A 23,473-nucleotide genomic window follows, 5' to 3' on the forward strand; every position below is an offset into this window, starting at 1 on the left:
CCCTGTTAACGAAGTTTTTATCCGACACTCTGACATTTCTCCTGAAAGTCAGGGAATATTAAAATTATTTGATCAAATTTTTTAATGAAATATTTCAATGACTAGATGCGGAGATTTTCCAAACTACACGTAATATCTCAAAATGCAACATTGCTTTACTCCGGATGGGGACAAGGAGTACGGACAAAGCATCGCAAGGAGTTGATAAATCTCTTGGTGACAGAAAGCTCGTATGAAAAATAGCTTAGTTTATTAATTTAACTAAATGCATTCGTCACTAATTGGAATTCTTATGCTTTAAACTCAAATTAATCTTTACTGGTTAGTAGCATATTAATTTGATTTCCATGTTTTAAGGAGAAAATAATCCCAAAATGCGACTCACATTTTTGGTTCGTAACTTCTCAATGTCTCGAGTATCTACCCAACTTCCACACAGTATACACAGCCACCGACCATGAACTCTTTCCTTTTGTTTTTGATGAACTTGGGCAAAAGTTTTATAGGCCATAGTGGTATAGTACAGTATTATAATGATGACATCCGATGTGACGAAAACGGGAGTTTTGTGAACCCGAAGCACACGCTCAAAAAACGACCATAGGAATGCAAGAAAATCTTACCACAGCAGAGATAGAGGGTTAGGTACACGTTGGGATTCCCTTAATCCCAAAAGGGGCTGGTGTACACTGTAGGTCTACCACAGTGCTGGGCACCGCAATCACATACCATCGTACGGATGGTTAAGCTAAGCGAGATGTAGAATCGATTACGCTCTCTGCGTCTGGTTGGCTCGGTGCCACAAAAATAAAGCGAAAAAAGGATAATGCAATCCATCGTGCGTACAGTTTTAACGAGATGATGATGATGTTCCCCAGACGGCTTATATTTCACCACTGAGTGGAAAGCGGATCATGGTTTGTCTCCTTCTTTTTGTGTGTATGTCTGTGAGTGAGTTCACACTACCATCCTGCTGGTTTTATTAGGGTTTACTTTACAATTTTTTTTTACCATCACATCGAGTTGCATGTGTTAGCTGTTTTTTTACATACAAAATAAATGTTTGTACATTCATGTTAAGTTTGGTTGAGATTGTACAGTAAATGTTTTTCGTTTCGAGTGCGTTCTGGCCTTGCCATGCTTCGAAAGCATTTTCCTAATGTATTAAACAAACAAAACGTACTACTACTTTGTTGATTTTTCATCTAGACCGTAGAGCAAATTTTGCAAACCTGTACTCAATATTTTATAGTGCAGTTGTTAGAGGTTTGAATAAACAATTGTATCTATTGAGGGCAAATATACAATCAGTATCAATTTATTACCTTTGTCATGTCTTTGTTGTTTGCTTTCATTTAAAATTCATAATCGAAGCCAAACTTTTCCTTCCATCCAACAGACAGGGAATTGTGGCAAGTAAGGCTTCGCGTAATAAACAAGGGACCCCCTCACAGTTTGTGGCTCGGTGGAATGGTACGACGCACGTGGCTAGAGTAAATAAATGGGCTCGGTATTTGTTTTGTCCCACTCATTTGTCTACCGCTGCTGTCCGTAGCCTGGCCTTGGGCATTATGCTAAAACCGCACCGATTTGAGCTTGCATTGACCTACTTTCAGTTAATCGCCACCACCAAAAGTGATGTCAACAGGAGTTTATGACGCATGGAAGGCAGAATGGGAAAGCGAAAAAAAGCCTACACAAAAACGGTCGTGTGCATTAATATAAACACGGTCACTTTCGGCATTGTCACCAATAGATTTGATAAAGAAACATTTAAAAAAAAGGAAACAAAGCTTATCAATAGTGACGAAGGTTATCGGTGGTGCTTTTGGGGAAATTGTTTCATTCCCTGCTGTTTCGTTCTATTTCCCTATTTTTAGCATAACAAATGATTGTGTGTGAGTCTTTACTAATACTGCGCTACATCCACGATAGAAGTAGAAATAAATAGGGGAAAAACGTTGCCAAGCGGTCCACTATCGACCATTCGACTTGTGGCCTTTTAGTGGCTTCCGGTAAGGAAGGTATAACACTGATCACAACTATGGTTCAGGCGATAAGCTATGAATTGCAATTGATTTTGTACATATCGTATCGACCAGACGAAGTTAGTCGAATCAGCTAGAGACTGGAGTAACCGCCGTGCTCCAACCGATGGAGACGCCTGGTCTTTTGTAACCTTCATCGATGGTAAACGATGTTGTTGAGGGCAATAGAAACAATTTTACCTCGGATTTATACTGCAAACGATGCGAGATAAAAGAGAGAAAAAGTTTTTGCCCGATACGAACGATTTAAATTGAAAATGTTTGTCGGTTGACTGAATCGGTAGGAGAAAAAAGAAAAAGCTTCTCGACAAGCACTGTTAAGAGTTATTTAATGTTTTATGTTCAACGTTGCTTTTTTTCTTTGTTAATAAAAAAGAAATTTTTTTACCATGTAATAAACTTACAAATACGAGCATTCCAAGCCAAACGAAATCGGTCTCTCAACCATAATGTGCAGATACTAATTAAGTTAAAAGACACACTTTTTGTCTTCCATTTTGTAAAGAAGCTTGGTTAGACTTGGTCAATGTTTTTTGTTTTTGTTTTGTCGTCATACAACCGTTACCGTTGCGAGAAAAATTGACGAGAATATTAGGTGTACAACGTACGTCAAAAAAACGGAAAGCCTAACATTACAAGTTGCAGAAAGCATCTTCATTGTGCACCATTGTGCAACATGGAACATGAAGTGGTAGTGAGACACTCTCGAACTGACACATGTTATTTCTGTGCCACTGTGTTTTTTTTTTGCTACTACCAATGCATCGTTGCTTACGATTTCTGAGTGTTTCGTGTAGCAAACGAGTGTGAAAGGATGGTTTTTAAAGGGGGTTGTACAGTTGCTGCTACACCTGGTTGTGGTGTGCAGTACATCACGTTCGAGTGAATGCGAACAGTGTCCCTTTTCTTTTTCTCTTGCTCCCCATTTTTAGTTTCGGATTTCCTTGTCTTTTGGGTGGTTTGATTTGTTTTCCTGCATCGACCATTTTTGCAAAAAAGCGGGTTGACGATGCTTTTGTTCTGTCAAGGGCATGTAGCGCTTCGTTGGATGTGCAACCGACCGTGAATGGGAGCAAAAATGAGATCGTTCCGTATGTATGAATGGAATGGTGCACTTTGCTCGAAGGGAACCAAAAAACCGTGACCGTGAACGTTACGATGAAACCATTATCGATGATGAGTTATTTTGGAAATTTGTTGCAAGTACAAATGAACAAACTGTACAGTGCGTGTTACAGTGTTAATTAATTCAAACTACATAAAAAAATGAAAGAAAATTAAAATAATTCTCTTTAACGGTTGATTTATCATAACATAATTCTTCACCCCTATTGGGTATATAAATGTCATGCATTAATCGTTTTGATTTCACTCCAACTAGAAAACCCGCATTGTTGACTTGGCCGTAATTGATTCATAAAATTGACAGATAAAATCACCGATAAGGGAAAGGAAAAGATCAACTCGGAAATCCGTACTCCAATCAGTATTAACCATCCACCGAAGCATTCCATTTTGTCAGGTGCAGGAAGAACGTGCCTGAGCATTGCCACAAATTCATGGGTTTCGTTTTGGGGAAAAATACGTCCGCACCGGATGCTTCTATTCCAAGTGCTACAACTTTGGTTGGTTTGCTCAGGGGGATTGCTTTTGCTGCCTTTGTATGCTGTATTTTGGTTTCGGTGATCTTCGTACTTCCTCCCTTGGTGGTTTACCCACCTAATCGTACCACACTCGCCCGCCCCCCAAAAAACCCGGTTCGAAAATTATAGGCAACAGACGTGAGACGTGAGCAAACCAGGCTTAAGACGTTTTGGTGGTATTATTTTCACGGTTTTTTGGGGGGCTGTAAGACGAAATTCAATTTAGATTCTTCTTTGCCAGATTTCTGTGCCGTTTGTCTTGTGAGTGAAGAAATAGCATCACCAGGAGCGTTATCGATTAAGGGTGAGCGTAATGTTTGAATGAATCATTAGTATCAATATCGTTATTAAGGAGGTTTGCTGAATTGTGTTGCTGCAGTTGTTTATTGTTGAGATTTGTTTGCCAACATGGATAAACAATTGCTTTATTTTTTTTGTAATCGAACTAAATTCTAATATTTATTTTCAATTTATTGGATTAGAAGTGTATTATTTATTACGTTCATGCGTAACGTTGCGTAACGCTGCGTAACGTACACTTACTTAAAACTACAGCTTGAGGTGGTATTACTAAAATCAAACAGAAGCTTTAGGTTCATCTTACGTATAATCAATCTTACTAAATCATAATATCTTGGCGATGTAGAAATCCTTAACCTGTCGGAGATCGGATGCAGTTCTAGACCAAGTTTCCTGGAAACTAATTGGAGATCTGGCCATGTCTTCGCAACGTGCTCGACCATGAGCAGGCCAAGAAAGAAGAAGACTTGTCCGATTCTTCTTTTGCAACAACCTTTTAAACTTTAAATTGTTAAATGGTTGCGATTTACATATTTTCAATTTGTTAAGACACTTTGTTGTTAACACTTTTGCTAAGATGGAAGGATTTTTTATACTTACTAATGCGTTTTTAAATATAAAAGTATGGATATCTTCTCATTGCTACCTTTTCTACCGCTTAAGCGAAATAGAAAAGATGATGAAAGCCAAATTGCCAGAATATTCATAAAAAGATATCAAACAAATCAAACAATTAAACACAAACTAACCTATCACAAAAGTTAACTACCATCTTGTCGACTAGCTATCAAAGTTGATAATTTACCCATCTCCTTTCAAGCTTTATTTAGGCTGCTTTGTGTGAGTCATGCGAAAGTGAACTCAACAATTTCCTTAACAAACCGAATTCACTGCTCAAGTCAACGTTAGCTAATCCCTTCCCTTTAATTAAACTCATTGATATTCATCACCGGGGCGTAGATCATCGTATCGTTCGTCCTACTCGTCAAGCGTTAATTAATGTGCCCCCGGTTTGTACTGCGCGCCGGTAGGCCGTACATGAATCTAAACCGTGTGCCGGTTGTCTAGTGCCTTTTAACCGATGGGCTCATCGTCGTTAAATCCCCTCACTTCCGATGTCTGCTCCGGACACTTTTGGGCGCTCAGGTTAATGGATCGTCTCAGTGTCATCCATCGGTGGTTGAACGGATTATGATTGTTTTGGGTAAATTAAGTTGCACAGTTTCTAGCACGTGCCAGCACCGTCGTTAACCTTGTGCAGACGTGTACTTTTGGTCCCGGGGTATTGGCCGTTCCCATTGACGGCCGGGATGGACCACCCGGTAAATTATCCCACCCGGGAGCAGTGAGTGGAATTTTAGAAGTTTAAACATTTTCTTTCGCTACCAGACGGCTCGGTTACCGTCGGATGAGTCATCGGATTGAGCGGTTTTAGAAGCGGTTACACATGGAATCCCTTCCGGCCAAGGTGTTCACGAGCGGGCCACCCATATTGAAGCTGACGTGTGAGGAAATTAGTAGTTTGAAAGTTTAATCATTTAATGAATATTAAATCGCATCCAGACCATGATCTCGATGACATCACTTATGTACGACACTCAGCGCCCGGTCTCTCTCTGATGCTTTTTCCCGAAAGGTTTTCATCGGATCAGATTGCTGATCTGATTCCGTTTGCCGAATTCTTGGAAGAATCAAAACGCCACCTTCCCTCCACCCATTATAGCTGTGTTCGTCTGCAGCTGTTTCGTTATCCAAGGTAGCTGTTTTCCCGACTCAAACAACATGAAGCAAAGCAGACTATAAGGCTTCATTTAACCGGTCGCATTTTCTGAATCAGACATAGCGAAACGGCTAAATATTGAAACATGGTGCCCTGAGGGAGTTTGCCATACTAATGCTAACCTTGATGTTTGCCCAAAATAGTCTGCCGTAATGGAATCTTTGAAATGTATGTTTAGTTTGAAGCTTTTTTTCGTAAATAATACAATGCCATTTAATAGCGTATAACAATAAACGGTGCCATAATGATGGGGATTAGGATGAGTGTTGATAAAATGCTAAATGTTAAAAATTCACCAACAAAAAAAGTAAAATAAAGGTGTGGCCATTTTATTATTTATTCGGTTAAGATGAACAGGTGAACTAAACGTACTTAATAATTTATAATTTCAACCATGAAAATTTTAATAATCACCTTTAAAGCACTGTCACACTGCTTGCGTAAAATGTTTCTAACAAAATTAATTTATATATCTTTATCTGGGGAACAATTAGTCAACAGAAACTCTTTCCAAACAAAACCTCTTCGTAGCAATAACTCTCAGAATTTCACCGTATGTCCCATGGGAGTAACTGGTAAATAGTCTCCACGGGCTGTCGTACCCTGTATTGCTGCAATGTGCAGCACACAACAGATGGAGCTGGAAATTAGTTTTCCCACAAGGAGTACAGTTGTTTACGTTTGGATAGCAAATATGTTTAGGTCAATGTTAGCAGAAAATGAATTGTTGCTTTATACACAGAAACTTTGTTTATAGTAACGCTTTAGGGGAAAGATAACTGACGGCTGTGGATAAGATAAATGGAACTATTTATATGAATCATTATGAATTTCAATAAATGAATTTCAAACGAACTCACATGGTCAGTTGACTAGTAATTATTCAAAAGAAAAAAAGTCAGATTGAAATATTGATTGAGTTCTAAGAATAATTATTAAGCCCATCCAATATTCAGTACCACATACTTTTTTTTAGAACTTTTAGAGCTAATAGCCCTAATTTTGCTCATGTCCATAAATTTGATTCGATAAGATTAACGAAAACTTTAATTTAGTCCTTAGTTTGCCTTTGACAGTGATGGTGGCAAAACCAGTACCGGGCCCACCATTTGCAATTTGGCTTGTCAGATTACCTTCCGTAAAACCCACCGGGCGGTATAAAGCGAAAGTTTGGCACCCCATAAAATGGGGCCCGATTTTCAGTAAAGGCTATCGAATAATTTATGATTTCACCATTTACTTAATGGGTGGCGACCCTTCCCCCGGCCCTCAAAAACTTTTTACCAAACACAAGCGACCCGACTGATCGGGAGCTTTTTTCATGATGCCTAATTTTTTGGGGTTTTGTTAGGGTGGTTCCCATTTTTCGCTGCCAGATGAAACTAAAAATTCAACTTGTCAGATGTCAGATGTACGCCGAGCCTAAGTACGTGCGTAACAGCACGACAACGAATGGGGGTACGGGTGAAACGGTAGGTTCCAACACAGATCCGGCCGGTTAGCTCGGAGCGGTCGTGTGAAAAGGTAGAAACAGCCATAAATATTTATTACGACACAAATTACTTTCTAAACCACTCATCGGGCTTCGGAATTCGGGCGTCCGAATAACCTTACCTGTGTGCAGACGGTGGCTACAAAATGAAGATGGGAGTAAATCTTGCTTCACACTCGGCAAAGCGACAGTTGAACAAATAATAGATGAAGTAGCGTATATCCAAATATGGTTGTTTAGGTAAAAAAAGGAATTGAAAATAGAATAGCTCAGGATTGTATTGGAAAAATAATTTTTGTATTGAAAAAGCAAAACATTTTGATGATCTCTGATATCTTGGATTTTATAAAAATCTTCTTCTATTGGTGGACTACAACTTCAGAAGGTCTTGACTTGCAAATTCTGGCGTTCTTTAACTTTATTTCCCCTTTTTTTTTTTTTTTTTTTTTTTTTTTTTTAACGGGGAGGGAACCTTCAAAAGGTACCCACCTTGAAAGGCGGCTTGCGGCTACAAACCAATCCCTCCGAGATGGGTTATGTGGGATTCATCGTGACGCTGGGCCCGTGAAGCGGACCCGGCAGCCGATGGGACCCTAACTAAACCACTCCTCGACCTGATCCGAACCCTGCCGATGCGCTTGATGTGCGTAGTACTCCATGCAGGAACGTTTGTGCGATGCACCCATCCTGTTGACGCGCTGCTGCTTTCCAATGCTGCTACTGCGTCATTCGTCCTAGTTGTCTCAGCTGCTGCTGCTGCTTCGTGCCTTCCTTCCGCTGCTGCTGCTTAATTCCGCCCGTCCGTAGCCGCTACTTCCGGTGGGGTCTAGCTCCTGCTGCTGCTCTGGTTACTCGTTGCTGCTGCTGCTACTTCCGTTGTCGTCATCCTTTGGTGCGGTCACGGCGGCAGCTGTTGCTGTCCCGTTTGTTCCGTGTTCCGCCGTCGTTGTTGTCGTCTCCGTCTGGCCGTAGGTGGACTTTCCTCATTCCATCTCACTTGGAGGTTTCTGAAGATGGTCCTTGCGGCGGTCCGGACTGCTTCCCATGTGTTGCTGTTGGCACACATTTCCGCTGCAAGATTTTGTATCGTTAAGCAGGTGTGGCTCTGCTGCTGCATCTCGTGTTGGGTTCGAGCAAACCGTGGACAGTGGAACATTACGTGGTCGACATCTTCCACTTGGTGTTCACACACCGGGCAGTTTGGCGAGCCGTCGAGGATGCCTTTGTCGACGAAGTAGCTCCGGAGAAACCCATGCCCTGTAAAGAGTTGAGAGAGATAAAAATCAATTTCTCCGTGCTTGCGATTTACCCAGGACATAATGTCCGGGATAATTCTCCTCGTCCTCATCCCCGGCGATCTCGGCTGCCCCGCTCCGGCTGTCCATTGTTGTTGCCAGCGTACTTTATTTCCCCTTAGTGAGATATCGAGTCCTGCGTCCGGATGGAATTTGATTACCGGTCATGCCGGACAAAGACCTGCGCCACTGTCACATACGACAACTCTGAATGGTTTAGCGATATTCAAAATACGGTATTTACTCACAAGAATATGCGATCATTCACAGCATGTTTGTATGAATTTTTCCTCAAAAGAAAACATACGCACCCACACACACATAGAAAATTGGCCATGCGACAACCACTCATGGGGAATGTTGTTACGTTGCTGCTTATCCACGTGCCGGAGAAATGTTATACCGGCCGTGGCTTGTTATCGCAGTCATGAAGAAAATTAAGTTACCCCATGCTGTCAGTTGCCAAACTGTTGCAGAGAAACACATGAACATCCAGCAGGAAATGTAATTGAAATGCAAACAAAAACACACAACAAACGCACCGTTCTGTTGACGAGTAGCAGGTTGGAGGTTGGAGGATGATATGTTGTTGTTCAGTTCATTAGTGAGCAGAAATAGAAGACACTGTTGAGGAATGGTGGATAAGTTCTGACGGATGGCTTCTTCCATTGGCACCCGGGAAATCTCGCGAGTGTTCTCGAATTGCTTTTAGCATGCATGCATGGATCCTGTTCGGTGCAGGTTGTTTGTGAATGGAATGTTATACTTTTTTTAAAGCAGATTATTGTATATATTTGTGACGCGTGTAATAAGATACAGCTGGTTCATAATGTTTTTGTTACATGTACAGAAAATACACATGAAATTGAGCTCTGATACCCAGCTTCGATCATAAGCAGTACATTACGCTCGTCAACACACATTATGGTTGTTGTGGGAGTAATGAAATTCAATTTATAATTTGTTGTTGATTGAATTTGTTAAACGGCTTGATTTTAGACATTTGCAGCACCCTCTTCATCCGACTGATCTTTATGTAAAAGAAATAGAATAAACATGTAAAATGAGCGTAACATGTAAAATAAAAAGAAGCGATTTTCGGTGAGAACTGAAGGCTGAAGAGTATAATTTTCACAAGGCATTTTCTCCTAGTACTTTGCCTTGATCTCCATAAATGTATAGCAAGAAAATTTTACTTTAAATTTAACATTAATTTAACATTAAATCTTTTCAACTTCAACTTTTAATTTAACATAAAATAAGGTATATTGTATTTTTTAAGTAAATGGTTAATTTGAAGGCCACAAAAATAGTTAACGTGTAGTAATTAATAATAATTTCATCATTGATTTCAGGCGAATTTGGTTGTGGTTCCCCATCAACGAAAAAAGGAGACAATAACAATTAATTCCATTCGCCTTTCATCAACACTAGTGCGATCCCGAAAGTGTTATCAATAGTGTATCAAACATTGATTAAAGAGCCGATCGAAACATTGTTATTATCGTAAATACGCAGTATGGTGTTAAACCTTGCGTATCAGTTATTCGATTTGCGGTTGTATGATGAAACCGATATCCTTAGACCACACCACATTACCTCCGGCAGTGTGTGACGGCCGGGATGGTACTGATCGTTCGCTTTACCGCGCAGTGGATCTGATATCCAATTATGTTCTAATTAATTTGCAGCAAATGTCTCCTGCCGCGTAACAACAACCGAAGGCTTACTCGTAGCCGAGCGACGCTAAAGGGCCTAGTAGCACGATGGGAAAATGAGGTGTGCACAACATCGTGGTCCTCCATCGAATACGATCTCGGGTTGGACAGGATTTTGCTAGAGTGCTGGATTCGCTTCACTAGTGGCGATTTATGCATAGTTCTTCTCCCACCCGACGGGTGGTACTCAGCAGGTCGATGAAAATCAATTTCGTCTGCCCGTCCGATGCAGGGAAGGTCGGGAAACGTCTGAGAAGGAACTGCGAGCGGTAGGAGAATTTTGGAAGAGATCATCCTCGGTGAATAGGATAAAGGAAAGATGTAGAACCGGTAGCATAAAAGTAAACCCATCTTGTAGGTTATCCTCACTGCAGGTGCATCTGTTGATAAGGCGCAGCTGTATGTAAGATAACCAACAAGGAGCTGATGCTTTTCATTGAATGAGGAAAAACGAAATAAGATCCAGTGAAGAAAAGTTTGATTTCGTTGCGTTATTCCTTCGAATGGAGGATTTTTTTTTGCGATAAAATGATGAAAATGTTTATTTGCTTTGTTATTTGTAATCAAATTTTCAATATATTACTGTTTATTACTGTTTACTGTAATAAACTTTACTGTATTACTGTTTTATCAGACCTGCGAATGAAGTTGCTTCTTTACACAAATTGGAAAATGTTTGATAAATTGCAATTTATTTCTATTTATTTTAACCAAGCGATACAAAACTAGTTCTAAGCCATTTTTCCATCAAACCATTTATAGGACAAAGTATTCATTTAAAAAAAGGCTTTATTCTAATCCACGTACACGGCCATTGACACCGTATATTGCTCTTAGCCCCGTTTAAAATAGGTCAAACGCTTTAAAATAATGCGCAAAAAAAAAGAACTGAACAGCAAACGGAGACCCGTGCGATATGGCTTGATTATTAATCTCATTACCAGCAGGAGAGGTCACCTTTTTCGCGGAGGTTTTGTTGATTTATGTTTCCTTTATAAGGACATCTCAGGAAGCAGCAACAACAAAAAAAGACATAGAAATCTCGCATTTGTTGCGCTGTTGTTGCCTCATCCTAATCCCTACTACCCTTACCGACGTGATGGCCTCGGGCAAGGGATGGTTTTTGTTACTCACCCCTGTCGTGGGCATACCAGTCGACAGTGGAATGGTGTGCTGTTTGCACGAGTGGTGAGGAAAACAAAGCAAAAGGAAGGATTTCTCTTCATTGTGTGGTTGTGCGTGTAAGGAAAGAGAAGAAGAAAAAAGTCACTCGGTGAGCTACTCCAAACGAAGTGAGACAACGCCAGTTGGTCACAGCGCTTAATTTAATGCGCTTTTTGTGCTTAAATTTTGTGAGCTTCTTAATTTAGCGGTGAGTTTGTTTGTGCGCGGCATGAATGGTTAATGCAATTAAATGAAGAGATTCACAAACAATCGTTTACATTTCGCCTAAATCGAGGGACGTACTGAAACTGCTTTCAATTAACAAATTGTAAGTTTAGGCAAGTGCTGTACTTAAACACTACAGTCATGTTGGGTGGATAATTGTATATAATTTTTACGCATCTTTTTCATAATGCGATCTCCAATAAATAGTTAAAATATAGTTCAGCGCTTAGAACATTTTGAAAATCAGGAACAAGAAATGTTAACGCGCTTAGTAGTTCTAGTGTAAAACAGTAAGTTTTAAATAGAGATATACTATTTAGAGGAGCGGAAATCTCCACGTGTGTGGAATTCGTGATGCAATTCCGTTTTAAATTGGCAGTTTTTTTCTTTCTCTGTTCTTCATGTATTCCACTTTTCAGGCGACATTATCACTCAATAATATTAAAAAAAAAATTTAAAAATGAAATTGTTGGTTGAGTCAGAAGACATTATCAAGAAAATATCACATTTTTGGCTTAAATTTGGTGCTATAAAATCAAAATGAAAATATGCTATAAACTGAATTATTGGAACATACTTTTGTGTATACTTGTAATACTAGTGGTTTGTAGTGTATCTCGGCAAGTACCTTTATAAGGCTTATAAAAATAATCTAATATAACAAACTTATAATACACTGGCACGCAGGCAACCGAGGTTATACTGTGCTATAAAATATAAATATACTAAATCGGATTTAGAAGTTTTTTTTATTCAGCATTTTTTTTAATTATATCCGCACTCCACTTGCTTATTTTTATTCACCCTTCAGAACACGACATTTTTCGAATCACCTTGTGCAGTTTGGTTAGGACCAGGGTAATGTTTCTTCGTTCATGCCGTTCTATCATAGGTACGATTCCAGGTATTACTGCTTGCACGTAACAATATCTACCGAAAGCCACCACAAAGCCGATGGGTATGAAAATTTACAATTCCAGCGACAGTATTAGCTCGGTACGCTTGTGTCCCATGTAGGTTAGTGTTTGCAACAGTCCCCAACAAACCAGCTGTTGATACGCCAGACGTTGATAGAAAATGATGACGCTTGGGTATGATAGAAAGAAAAAAATACACCCGAGCGAACTGTAGGCTCTCCGTTACCCAGGGCAAAACAATAGAAATAAACATTAGGCCATAAATATGCGGCCATGATTAAGCAAAATGGAATGGAGCATGAGAACGTGAAAAAAGCGCGCAAGATAAAACTAACAGCAGCAACAACAACAACGGCGGTAACATGAGGCGCACATGTTGAACGTTGAACAATTCACACCCGTAAACCGTACAAGGAAGACGCCTTTTCTTACGCCATACGTATGCGAACTGTGTGGGAGCTTCATGGTACAATGGTAGAAAGGATGCCTTTTTGTGTGTGTGTGCTGTTGCTGTCCGTCCCTCAAGTCTTACGATCGTAGCGTAATCGACCAAGGCAGCATGGAAAGCCGAAGCGACAGGCCACGGTTTTGAGCGGTTCTCTACTCCAGGATGATTAATTGTACGGCTTTTAGTTGTATGAGGTGGCTTTTCTTCCATCTGCTTTCGGTTATCCACAGTAGAACAGGGTGCAGCTGAAAGCACAGTATAGGCCATTGTGGGTTGTTGGTTCAGCGTGGGACGCTTTTCTCTGTGCTGTTGCTCCGTTTTGTCAATACTAGTAGATCAGCTGGGAGTCAGTGGTAAGCGTTACCAGCGAATGAAGAAAAATTGTTTCCCCATACTTATGAGTTGGAGCTGGTGGACAGCAGGATAAAAAACGATCTTAGTAGAGCTGTAGCACAAAAGAGTTTGAACCGTGCCTGAGGTCACTGATTAGGAGGGGGATAATGGACAAAATGTGACCACTAAGCGATTAAAGAATACAACTGGGAGAAAAGAATTAATAAAGAATAAATTATGAGAATAAAGAATTAAAGAATAGAGCCTAAACTAAAAGTAAAGAAAACAAGTTAAAAAAGATGCTTTTAAATAATTAAATTTAAATACATACATTAAATTAAAGTTCGGATAGTATGTTCGCTTAAGATGATACAAATAAACGATTTAATGAATGTAATACAGTTCGTAACATATTTGTAAGGTCACCCATTTTTGTTGGCAGTCGGCTCTCTCTGTTGTTGGCTTAACGACCCTTAAGGTCATGCCGGCTATTTTTGGTTTACTAGATCATGTAGTCGGATTGTCAGTTCTTGATGCGGGGATAAACGGGACGGTAAAGATGAGATTTGATACTCGGTCCTGTTGTGTGAAACCGTCGCTGTTTATCACATACACCACTGAGCCGCCCTCGTTGGCGGTCGGTTTTAGTAGTGTATTTCGGGGACTACCTTTATTTCCCTTTATACGAGATGCCTGAAAGCTATTTGTGTTTGGAATTTATATTTTAAAATTATTATATCACAGAAAGCAACAGACGAATATTTGTAAGCTGCTGTGCAGTTATGTTACATGGATTAACATTCGGCCTGGCAATAAAGACTATGTAATAGTGTATGTAAAAATAAAAAAGTGTCTTTTTCAACTTTGAAAAACATTATTTTTACCCATCTTGTCAACTTTTTCTTTTATGCAAAAAAAACCTAGTGACCATATAACTGTGTTACGCACTGTACCTGGTGAAAATTTCTGCATGACCACCGACATGTTTGCTCACTGCTTAATTACTTAATTTGCACGATGCACATTTTTCCACGCAACATCTGCTTTCGATGCACATTTTGGTATGTCATCGCTGCAAATAGAAAAACCCCTGGCAAAGTTGACAATAGTTTCCATAACACCCCCAAACAGCTGACAAATCGTATCCACATCGGTCGGTCGTGCAAATAGTGTTCATACTGCTGGTGCGGAAAATGTTTTGTGTATCGAGTTTTTTTGCCAGCAAAAAAAATATCCAAACCTATGTTGTTCGGTTTTTTGAGGATCGTGTCGCATGTTGCAGCTTTCGGAAGCTTTCCTTTTTGTATGTGTACGTGCATGCAAGCGAACATCCGATTTGTGCGGTTGTGGCCAAAAAGAAACCATAACAATCTCATCAACATCCTCATCATCATCAACATCAACCCGAGAACCATCGAGGTTTGATCATCAGCAAATGTTGTCATCCATTTCTATGCAAACGAGGGTGAGCAAACAAAATGGGATGCACAGAAGTAGGAGAGCTTTTACTAGGGAAAGTCGTCGTTGGAAGTGATTCCTAGCAAGCAGTGCGGGACATCCGGTGTGAAGTTTTGTGAAAATTATTTCTTTCAGCTCTTTTTGCCCCCCCCCCCCCCGCCATTTCCTAAGGTTTACATCTGTGGAGCAATTTGCATCCAAGAATGTGCTGTAAGGCATCGTTGCAGAACGAACATTATGACGGGTTTTGAAGTGATTTATTCTCTGTCCCATTTCACTGCTCAATGGAAAAGCGTACGAGCGGCAAAGGTTGTTTGAACGTGGATGCAGAAAGGAAAATAGTGAGAAACCGCACGGAACTTCCGGTCGCTGCACATTTTATAGTTTTGTAGCAGTGCGCATTAACCCACTTGATCGTTATACGAGTCCGCTTAACTTATGTTTTCTCGCTCGTTGTGCATTCCACATATGCAGCTTGACGCTTTCGCGATGATTTCTTTATTGCGGTACGTTTGATATCGCAAAAGTATGTGATTTATCGATGAGATTGAATTGATTGCTCTTGTGGAAAGAAAATAAAGTCGATAAAAAGATTCCTTTGCTGATGCTCAAACAAATCGTGTGAACTATCTTTTGTTTTTTAGAATTCAATATTTGTAATGCAAGTGGAAAAAAATTAAAAACTAGTTTAAGTAACATTAACATTTAATTGAATTTTCCCCAAACATTGATGAAATCTTTCGCTTGTCGATTTTAATTTCAATTACAAGAAAGTAGACTACCAAGTTGCATTACGAATGCAGTGAATCGATGCTAGAAATGGTAATGAACGGCCATTTTCCGGTTTGTAGTCGCATGGTTCATCTTAATGCACAAAAAAGATTTGCCACTCGGAAAGTGTTGACTGATTGCATCCTTGACCCATAGCCCGTAGTACACCGTAGTAACTTCTGCATCATTACGGTCTGATGAAGGAGCTGCTAGAGTATGTTCTTAAGAAGGCGGAAACCAGGTTGAGAAGAATTTTCGAATAATTTGACGCCATCACGAGTACCAATCCAGAGTAGTGCGGTATAATTTTGATGCCCAGGTCTTTGAATAAATTTAACTAAAGGCATTGGTATGGTTTCTGAAGTTTCCTGGTTTTATACATTCGAAAACGATGTTCTTGTTGTGTGTGTTGCTCTATAAAAGGAGCAAATCCTTTTTACGGAAAGTTCTGCGAAGACTTTTAATCTGCTTAGGTCGCTGTTAGTACAACCAAGTTACGAAGTTCGTAGAAATTTAATCTTAAATTCTAACAAACGATAAATCTCTACATTCAGATGAACATCTAATTTCATTTCTGCCGAATTGGAACAGATTGTGTGGTTTGGAGTGGATTCGATGGGTCGATGTGCTATTGCACATGATCAGTAACTAGAACAGTGTTACACGAGCCGTTCCATTTTCCATTTGGAATCATTTCTTGTGTATTAAATTATTGTTTTCCATCCTATTTCTAAAGTAGATTAAAAGTTCTTTAAGGGTAGTATCAATATGAACTACTTTATGTATCTTTTCTTTTTTTTAGCTAAATTCAAATAATTAAGAATTTTTATTACCTAAACATTTGTTAATTTATGCTTTTTTATAATAAATTCCATCAAATTCTGAAGTTTCATTCGGAAATAAAAAAGGTTCCTCTCTTGAAGACGACACACACCAATGACTGGTAGCGCCATCTGTTGCATAGTAGCCGCACTATAAGTGTGCTATAAAACGCTTCAAGTGTTTTCCACGGTCAAGAAAAAACGCTTTTTTCGTGTTGCATTTGAAGTGAGGAAAACCATTTTTCCTAGTAATTGATAATTTATAAATTAAAAGGGTATATAAATTAAAGTAAATAAATTATTGATAGTGACAGAAAATAATCAACCATGAAAAACCCCATATTCTGTGCAGATTGATAATCAAAAACAGGCTTTCGCACTACCCATTAGCATTATTGGTTGTGATCAGATGTGTAATCAATCAACATCAAAGAGAGTTTTAATAATTTATCATTATATTTCTGGCATTATCGACCGACTCTCGTATGAAACGTAGGTGTACAAAATGTTTTCTATTATTGTTGTAATGAAGAGTTGCATATATACCGCGAAGAGATTTGGGAAGCAGATTTTGGGATTTTTTTTACTGTGTTATGCTTTGAATTTACATTTCTTCTACATTTCTGAGAAGAATCAAATAAAACTCTTTCTTCAGCGCTCACTAATCTTCGTTACTCACTTTTTTTCTTTGATTTTCAGCCTTCTTCTATCCGGAAATGCATCCATCGCGAAGTAATCAGCCTAACTGTTCACACACCAGGTACGGGATCAAACGATTCCGCCCGCTTTAAGCCGATGTTTGCCACCGCGTACGTGCGCCGTTTACGTCCACCCAGTGCATCGGGCTCCGTGTGAAGTCAGGTGCTTTCCCCGAAGCAATCATTAACGGTGGAGCGACGGCAGAGCGGAGGAGGCGTACGCTCGCCTCCGAGACGCGGAGATCAAAGGCTACGGCACACCGGGCGGCGAAAATGGCGAAGCACCACCGCATACCGACGCTGGCGGAAAACATCAACCGTTCGCCCCGGTTAAGCTACCTGGCCTCCCACTCCCAGTCCGCGTCTTTCATGAGCGAGGGAGGCGAGATAACGGAGCTGATGGCGCTGGATGAGTCGGAAAATCTGCTGCACGATCGTACGGCTTCGGTACAGGTGATCAGCGGCAGTGGGGGTGCACTGTGCGGTAGTTACGGTAGCTACGCCAGCGGAACGCTTGCCGGTCAGCTAACACCGGGCGGACGCATCCTGGTGGGGGCGGGCATTAATGCAGCCAACGGTGGCACCGGTACAGTGAACGCCGGTGGCATTAGTCCCGGTGTGGGAAGTTTTGGCGATGGTAGCGAACGGCTGGAGGAGCTCGGCATTGCCTTCAACGAGCAGCTGATGTACGGTGCGGTCGGTGGCAAACTGCTGACCAACTCACCGGCAGTAACGATCGTCGAGATGGCGGGTAGTGGTGGGCATGCGGCAATGAGGCAGAAAAACTTCAAGCGCAAGTCAACGGCTACGGCTGCGATGGTGGCGTCCGGTGAACAGACGTCCTTGAATGCTATCGGTAAGTGGGCGGCGTAGTGTGGGCTGCCAGAGAAAGTTCCCAATCGTGTTGGATTGGGTCGAGATTTCCGCCCGATTCCCATTCATCCAGGCGCCACACAGGTTGGGGTTTTGTACATTAAAGTGGGCCAATTTTCCGCCTTCTTGCAAACGCTAAAGAGCGAAATAACGAGCTGTTAGTGGTACGGACTTGGATGGTACTTTCAGTCCCGTTTGCACACCGTCTGACTGTTAGAGCAATCGAGTGTAATGAATGGAAATCACTAGCCGAAAATTGGAAAGTCTCGCAACTGTGGAATACAGCAATGCAAACGAATGCATTTTCCTAGAAACGGATGTGAATGAGAACTCGAACTTCGGAGCTACGAATCGAGTGAGTTTGGAAGTAGGTAATTGATTGTTGAAATGAAGTGTCATGTTCGACGAACATATAAGCGTTGTTAATGCAGAAAACCATTCTACACGCCGACGAGCAATAATTTTTGTAGTGAGAGAAATTTAATTTTCCATTTCTTTTCCTTCCTAAGCACAATATAGAGCAATCTATTCAATCGTTCTTTTCGGGAAAAAGTTAATTTAAAGGAAAAACATTCACCTTCCCACACAAAACATGTAGCCGGTGGGACATTTTATCGATTTGAATAAATCCTTCACCACGGTCAAGTAAACAAGGAGCGCGAACTTCGAAACCGTTGCCAAAAGTTTTGCCATTTCGCTATCATGGTGAAATTGAAAGTAAACAAAAATAGCACCGGGTCGGTCGGTCAACAGTTTTTTTGTGGTTGTTGTTGGGTGTTTTGAGCGTCACCAACCGTGACCGAAAAGAAAGGAGACACGGTGAAACGGTTCCAAAGTGATAACGAAAGTGAAGAAGTTTTTGGGTGTTTTGAATATGAAATACACACAGAAGTGGGTGTGTTCATTCAATCGCGACCACCAGAGAGGAAAATGTAAAGAAAAGTGATTTTTTCTGTTCAATTGTGGCATACATTTTTGCTTGGTATAAGGTTTTTGAAAACGAAATGATGAAGTTGAAACCATTTCTGGATACTTTTCAAGTTAAAGTGGAATATGTACAGGGATAAAAGTGATTTTTTAAAAAATAGTTTCTCGAGCTTTTGTACACTCGAATTAGTGTGCTGCTGAGCTTTCTGTCAACTGAAAGAAATTTTGTTTTTTAGAAACAATTTCTTTTTGAGCAGATTGTACAAATTGGGAATAATTCCATATTTATCTCTGCATGATTCTACTTCAACTTATAAAACGAATTCATACACAATTTTAATTTTTCTCTCCTTGCAGGGTTTTTAAGTATAAGCGTTAAAGCAGATGCCATTTTTGATTGAGATTGTTTATATAGTTGTAAATATTGATTGATTATTTGCACATTTCTCTAGTTTTTGCCAGCTGAAATCGATTTGGTGTAATGTTTTCTCAACTTACACATTTTCAAATTTTTCTAAAAACACGAATGCATCAATTGAGAATATTTAAAATGGAACTTTGAAGTTTAAACTGGAACTTTAAACAAAAATAAAGGATTCCAGTTGTACCTAAACGAATTCCAGTTCAACTTGAAAAAGATCCAGAAATGACTGAAACATTACTATTTGAATTCCCATACCCCGTAGCTCGAAAACCCTGCAAAAGGATGGTCATACGAATGCTTGAAAGTTTTTTAAGTAAAAAGAAACTTTCTCACTCAGTTTAGCTATACGTGTATGTCAATTTAATAATTTATTTAAAGAAGTTAGTACATGCTAATGAATTTGTCCCCTCGTATAGCTCCTTTTCTGCTCCATGGAGGTTACTCCTAAGTGCATGCTAAAATATTTAAAACAAAGTGACTTTGAATCTTAATCTTCGCTTAATAAATAAACGCACCGTTGCCGTCTCGATCTTCAGGATGCAGCATATCTAATCAACAATCGTTTTTCCCTTTGCTTCTTTACATTGTTTCCCATGCTCCGCATTGCCGGAACATTTGCCGAACATTTGCACTGCTGGACCTGTTGCTTCCGGTTGTAACACGGCGTCGTCATATCTGCAGGGCTGCAGCTATCGGTCGACCGGGGTGGACCACAGGAATGGGGTGAAGCAACCCGCAGCTATGTGAAAGCCCAGCGACGCCATGCTGGACGAGCAACGTTCCAGGGCCAGGTGTACAACTTCCTCGAACGTCCGGCCGGCTACAAGTGCTTTGTCTACCACGTCTCTGTGTAAGTATGCTGTAGTTTTGTCAATTGAAATACGATGAAGTGCGTGTACTCGATTCGGGTCATGGTAAAAAGGGGGAAAAAACAATTAAACACTACTACTTGGGACAAGAAATGGTGGAGGATTTTTTCCAATAAATCAATTGTGTGTGTGTACTAGTAAGGGTAACAAATATGTTCCTTTCCAAAAATGGGATTCATACACTAGCCATGCATTCGTAACCCAGTTCCCATCCCAGACCATGCAGACATTGAATCGTATCGTTTTCAATTGCTTCAACACATGGGACAGGAATTGTAATTGTACGAACGTTTTCCTTTGTCTCGCTGGCTTCCCCGTATCAATGTGCATTTTATCGATTGATTTAAATATTTACCGAAAAACTCGCCCACCACCCCACGCGGGAAAACCGGACACACAGCGTTGTGCTGGTGCGTGTGCTTTTTTGTCTGCGTATATGCACGTACGTGTGTGTACGTACGTATGGGTTCTACTTGCTGCAGCCAGCAAACGACAATTGTGGGTATGTTATCAACCCAGTAAGGCTGGAACAAACTTCTGTTCCAAGTGCATACAACGTAAAGGGAGTAAGTAAAATGTGTACCTTACGGAAAAGCGTTCATGCGTCCCGGGCACACCGAGTGCTGTAATAATAATTTGTACGTACACACTGGCCGGTCAATCGGTGAAGGCGAACGGGAAGCGACCGAAGCGACCGAACAGTGTATCACCAGTTGAATCCTGTATGTGAACACGAAACGCAACCCTCCGGAGTCCCTGGTCGTGTACACATTTTCCTTAATTACCGGCGAGAGCTTTCCCGTTTCGGGGTTCAGCAAACGGAACGCTTTCGTTGGATTAGTTTGCAATACCGATGACCCCGATATTGGTATCGGTTTCCGATGAAGGCCAAGTGCAATATTGGCAAAACCGGGTGGTTTCGCTTGTTTTCTGTAGCTTTGATTGCAGTTCAAGCTCTCTCTCTCCTCTTACTTTGACCGGAGCAGTCTAATGCTAGGTACATAATCTTTATTTTCTATTAAGCGCTTGAGTGCTTCCATTAATTAAATAGAGCTATTTGCTTAGCCCAACGCTGGGTTCTATCTTTAAATCTAAGGCAAGTGTGATTTACGTGTATTATGTTTTACGATCGTGTAAGACAGTAATCCAATTGACACAGATTTGTAGAAGAAAGACTTAAAAGTGTTTGTTATTACTTTTAACCTGTCAGAAACTTTTGATAACCTTGGCTTGAGAATAAGAGATATTATAAATTTACAGATTTGCTGAATAGCTAATTTACGGAAAAGCAAACTGTTGAAAGCTCGTATAAAATGCGGGCAAGTCTCCAAGAATACTGCTTAAATAAAATTACCGACAACAACGAAGCTATGGAAATATTGGCACTGGAAAACTCCTATGAAAACTGTGGACACACAAGATAAACCACTATTCAAAAATTGAGGAAAACTCCAGTGTTATGTTTGGAAAACATAAAAGAGTAAAAAGGCTTCTACCAAACATGTGCTAATGTGTGAAAGGAGGTGGAAAAATGTCACAAAATTTGTGGGAAAATTACAAGAAAGCCTTTTCTAAATTCTCATATAGAAACAGTTTGAAAACCCGTGGTAAGCTGTTGAAAAACTCAGTAATCCGTAGTTGAAATCGGATTAAAAATCGGAATTGATATCGAATTCAAATCCAGCTTCGATTAAAAGAAACTAATAAGAAATTTAACTCATCCATTTGGTCTGTAAAACTCCTTAAACTACATAAAACCTTGAGCATTCAAAACATTCTACCCCTACTTTCACTTCAAAATAGTCCAGAAATGGAACTAACATTCTTACTTGAACTAAAAATTCCGAATTTTGTAATGAATACTGTTTATCATAGAAGAGAGAAATTAAAATCAAAATAATCCATTAATCGCAACGAACTTGGGTAAAGGCGGGTTTGACATATCCATACAACCAACCATGACCTCATTCACGACCGCAAGTCTTGATGACGCATTAGAAATGCACAAGCGTGAATTATAACCTGAAAGTCTCATATGTTAGGTTATCCAACAGCAAGCGCAAGTGCAAGCAAAGCAATTATTTGTTTTGATCGCCATATTTGCTTTTTAGTTTTTTTGTGTTGGCACTTTCGCCTAAAAGTGGTGAAAGGTTTTGCTTGCGCTCCACTACTTTATCGATGAAGAGCGAACAAACAAAAATGTAAAGAAAATGAAACATGCATCACGGAAAAGCAAAACACAACCGATCCTTTTGCCCCACTGTGTAATGCCGGTAACGGAAATGTATCCTGTTCGGTTTCCGGGCACTCCGGCTCCGTTTCGGGTTTTGTTTGTGTGGGAGGGTAAAAATGGTAACTTCAACGTTTTGAGTGGTGCCAGGTTGGAAAGCAAACGCGCAACACAAAGAATCGGGTGGAAGGGAAGCCGCAGAAGAAACAAGGGGGCGATGGAAAAAGGTAGTAATTGGGTCACATGGATATGAATAATTGTCACGCCAACGTTCTCGAACCGAACACCGAAGAAATGGCAACGTGGAAACCGACGTTTGAAAAAAAAAACAAAGTTTTTGGACGTTTTATTTCTGTTTCACTTTTTATGATGGCCGATGTTTTCTTTATCATTTGACTTACCCCAAAACAAAGCAAAAAAAAAAACACGCACCACACCCACACACAAAAAACACTGGAAGGTTTGGCATTCGCTGAGCTTTGGGGGGCAAAATGGTTTATGCTTCGGGAAATGGGGGATGTCTCGTAATGTGGCACCATAAAAAGCAAACATCAACGGTTTGTCGCGCAGGTGACGTTGTTTTGTCGCGGGGGCTTTTTTGTTGTTGTACTCGAATAAATTTCCTGGGAAACGAGGAAGGGAAACAGAACGGGGAACAGGAGTCAGTGATTAAAGCTTTTAAGGTAAGATGTAGCCTAGGTGAACTAATGGCAAGATGGCATCTGGTATATTTACTTACTGCTTTGTTCTAATGTACAACTATGTTACGTTAAAGCAAAGGTTTAATTTTAATAATCAATATGCTTTTATTTTGTGTATGAACGGTGTCCATAAACAAAATATTGCTCGCCATAAATTAACTTTCTTTTTTTGTAAATATTAATATTTCAAAAAAATCATTAGCAATTCAGTTTACATGTCTTCATACCGTTAAACCATTGTTGGGAGAATGTTATTCGTTGTGATTATTTTCTACCTGTTTTGGGAACGAAATAATCCCATAAAACCTTTCCCATCGTACGAACGAGATTTATTCGTT

The 23,473-nt window shown here is 40.2% G+C and overlaps 1 protein-coding gene across 1 annotated transcript; it reads left to right on the forward strand.

The window, feature by feature from the left end:
- The first annotated feature begins 16,754 nt into the window (after positions 1 to 16,754).
- Positions 16,755 to 20,371, forward strand: LOC125766900 (uncharacterized). The gene is made up of 2 exons (XM_049433000.1): positions 16,755 to 17,967; positions 20,017 to 20,371. Exons 1-2 carry the CDS (start codon positions 17,385 to 17,387, stop codon positions 20,187 to 20,189), a joined length of 756 nt encoding a protein of 251 aa, XP_049288957.1. The 5' UTR covers positions 16,755 to 17,384; the 3' UTR covers positions 20,190 to 20,371.
- The last annotated feature ends 3,102 nt before the right edge of the window (positions 20,372 to 23,473 follow it).

Source organism: Anopheles funestus, chromosome 3RL (genome assembly GCF_943734845.2).
Source record: "Anopheles funestus chromosome 3RL, idAnoFuneDA-416_04, whole genome shotgun sequence".
NCBI classification, from domain to species: Eukaryota; Metazoa; Arthropoda; class Insecta; order Diptera; family Culicidae; genus Anopheles; species Anopheles funestus.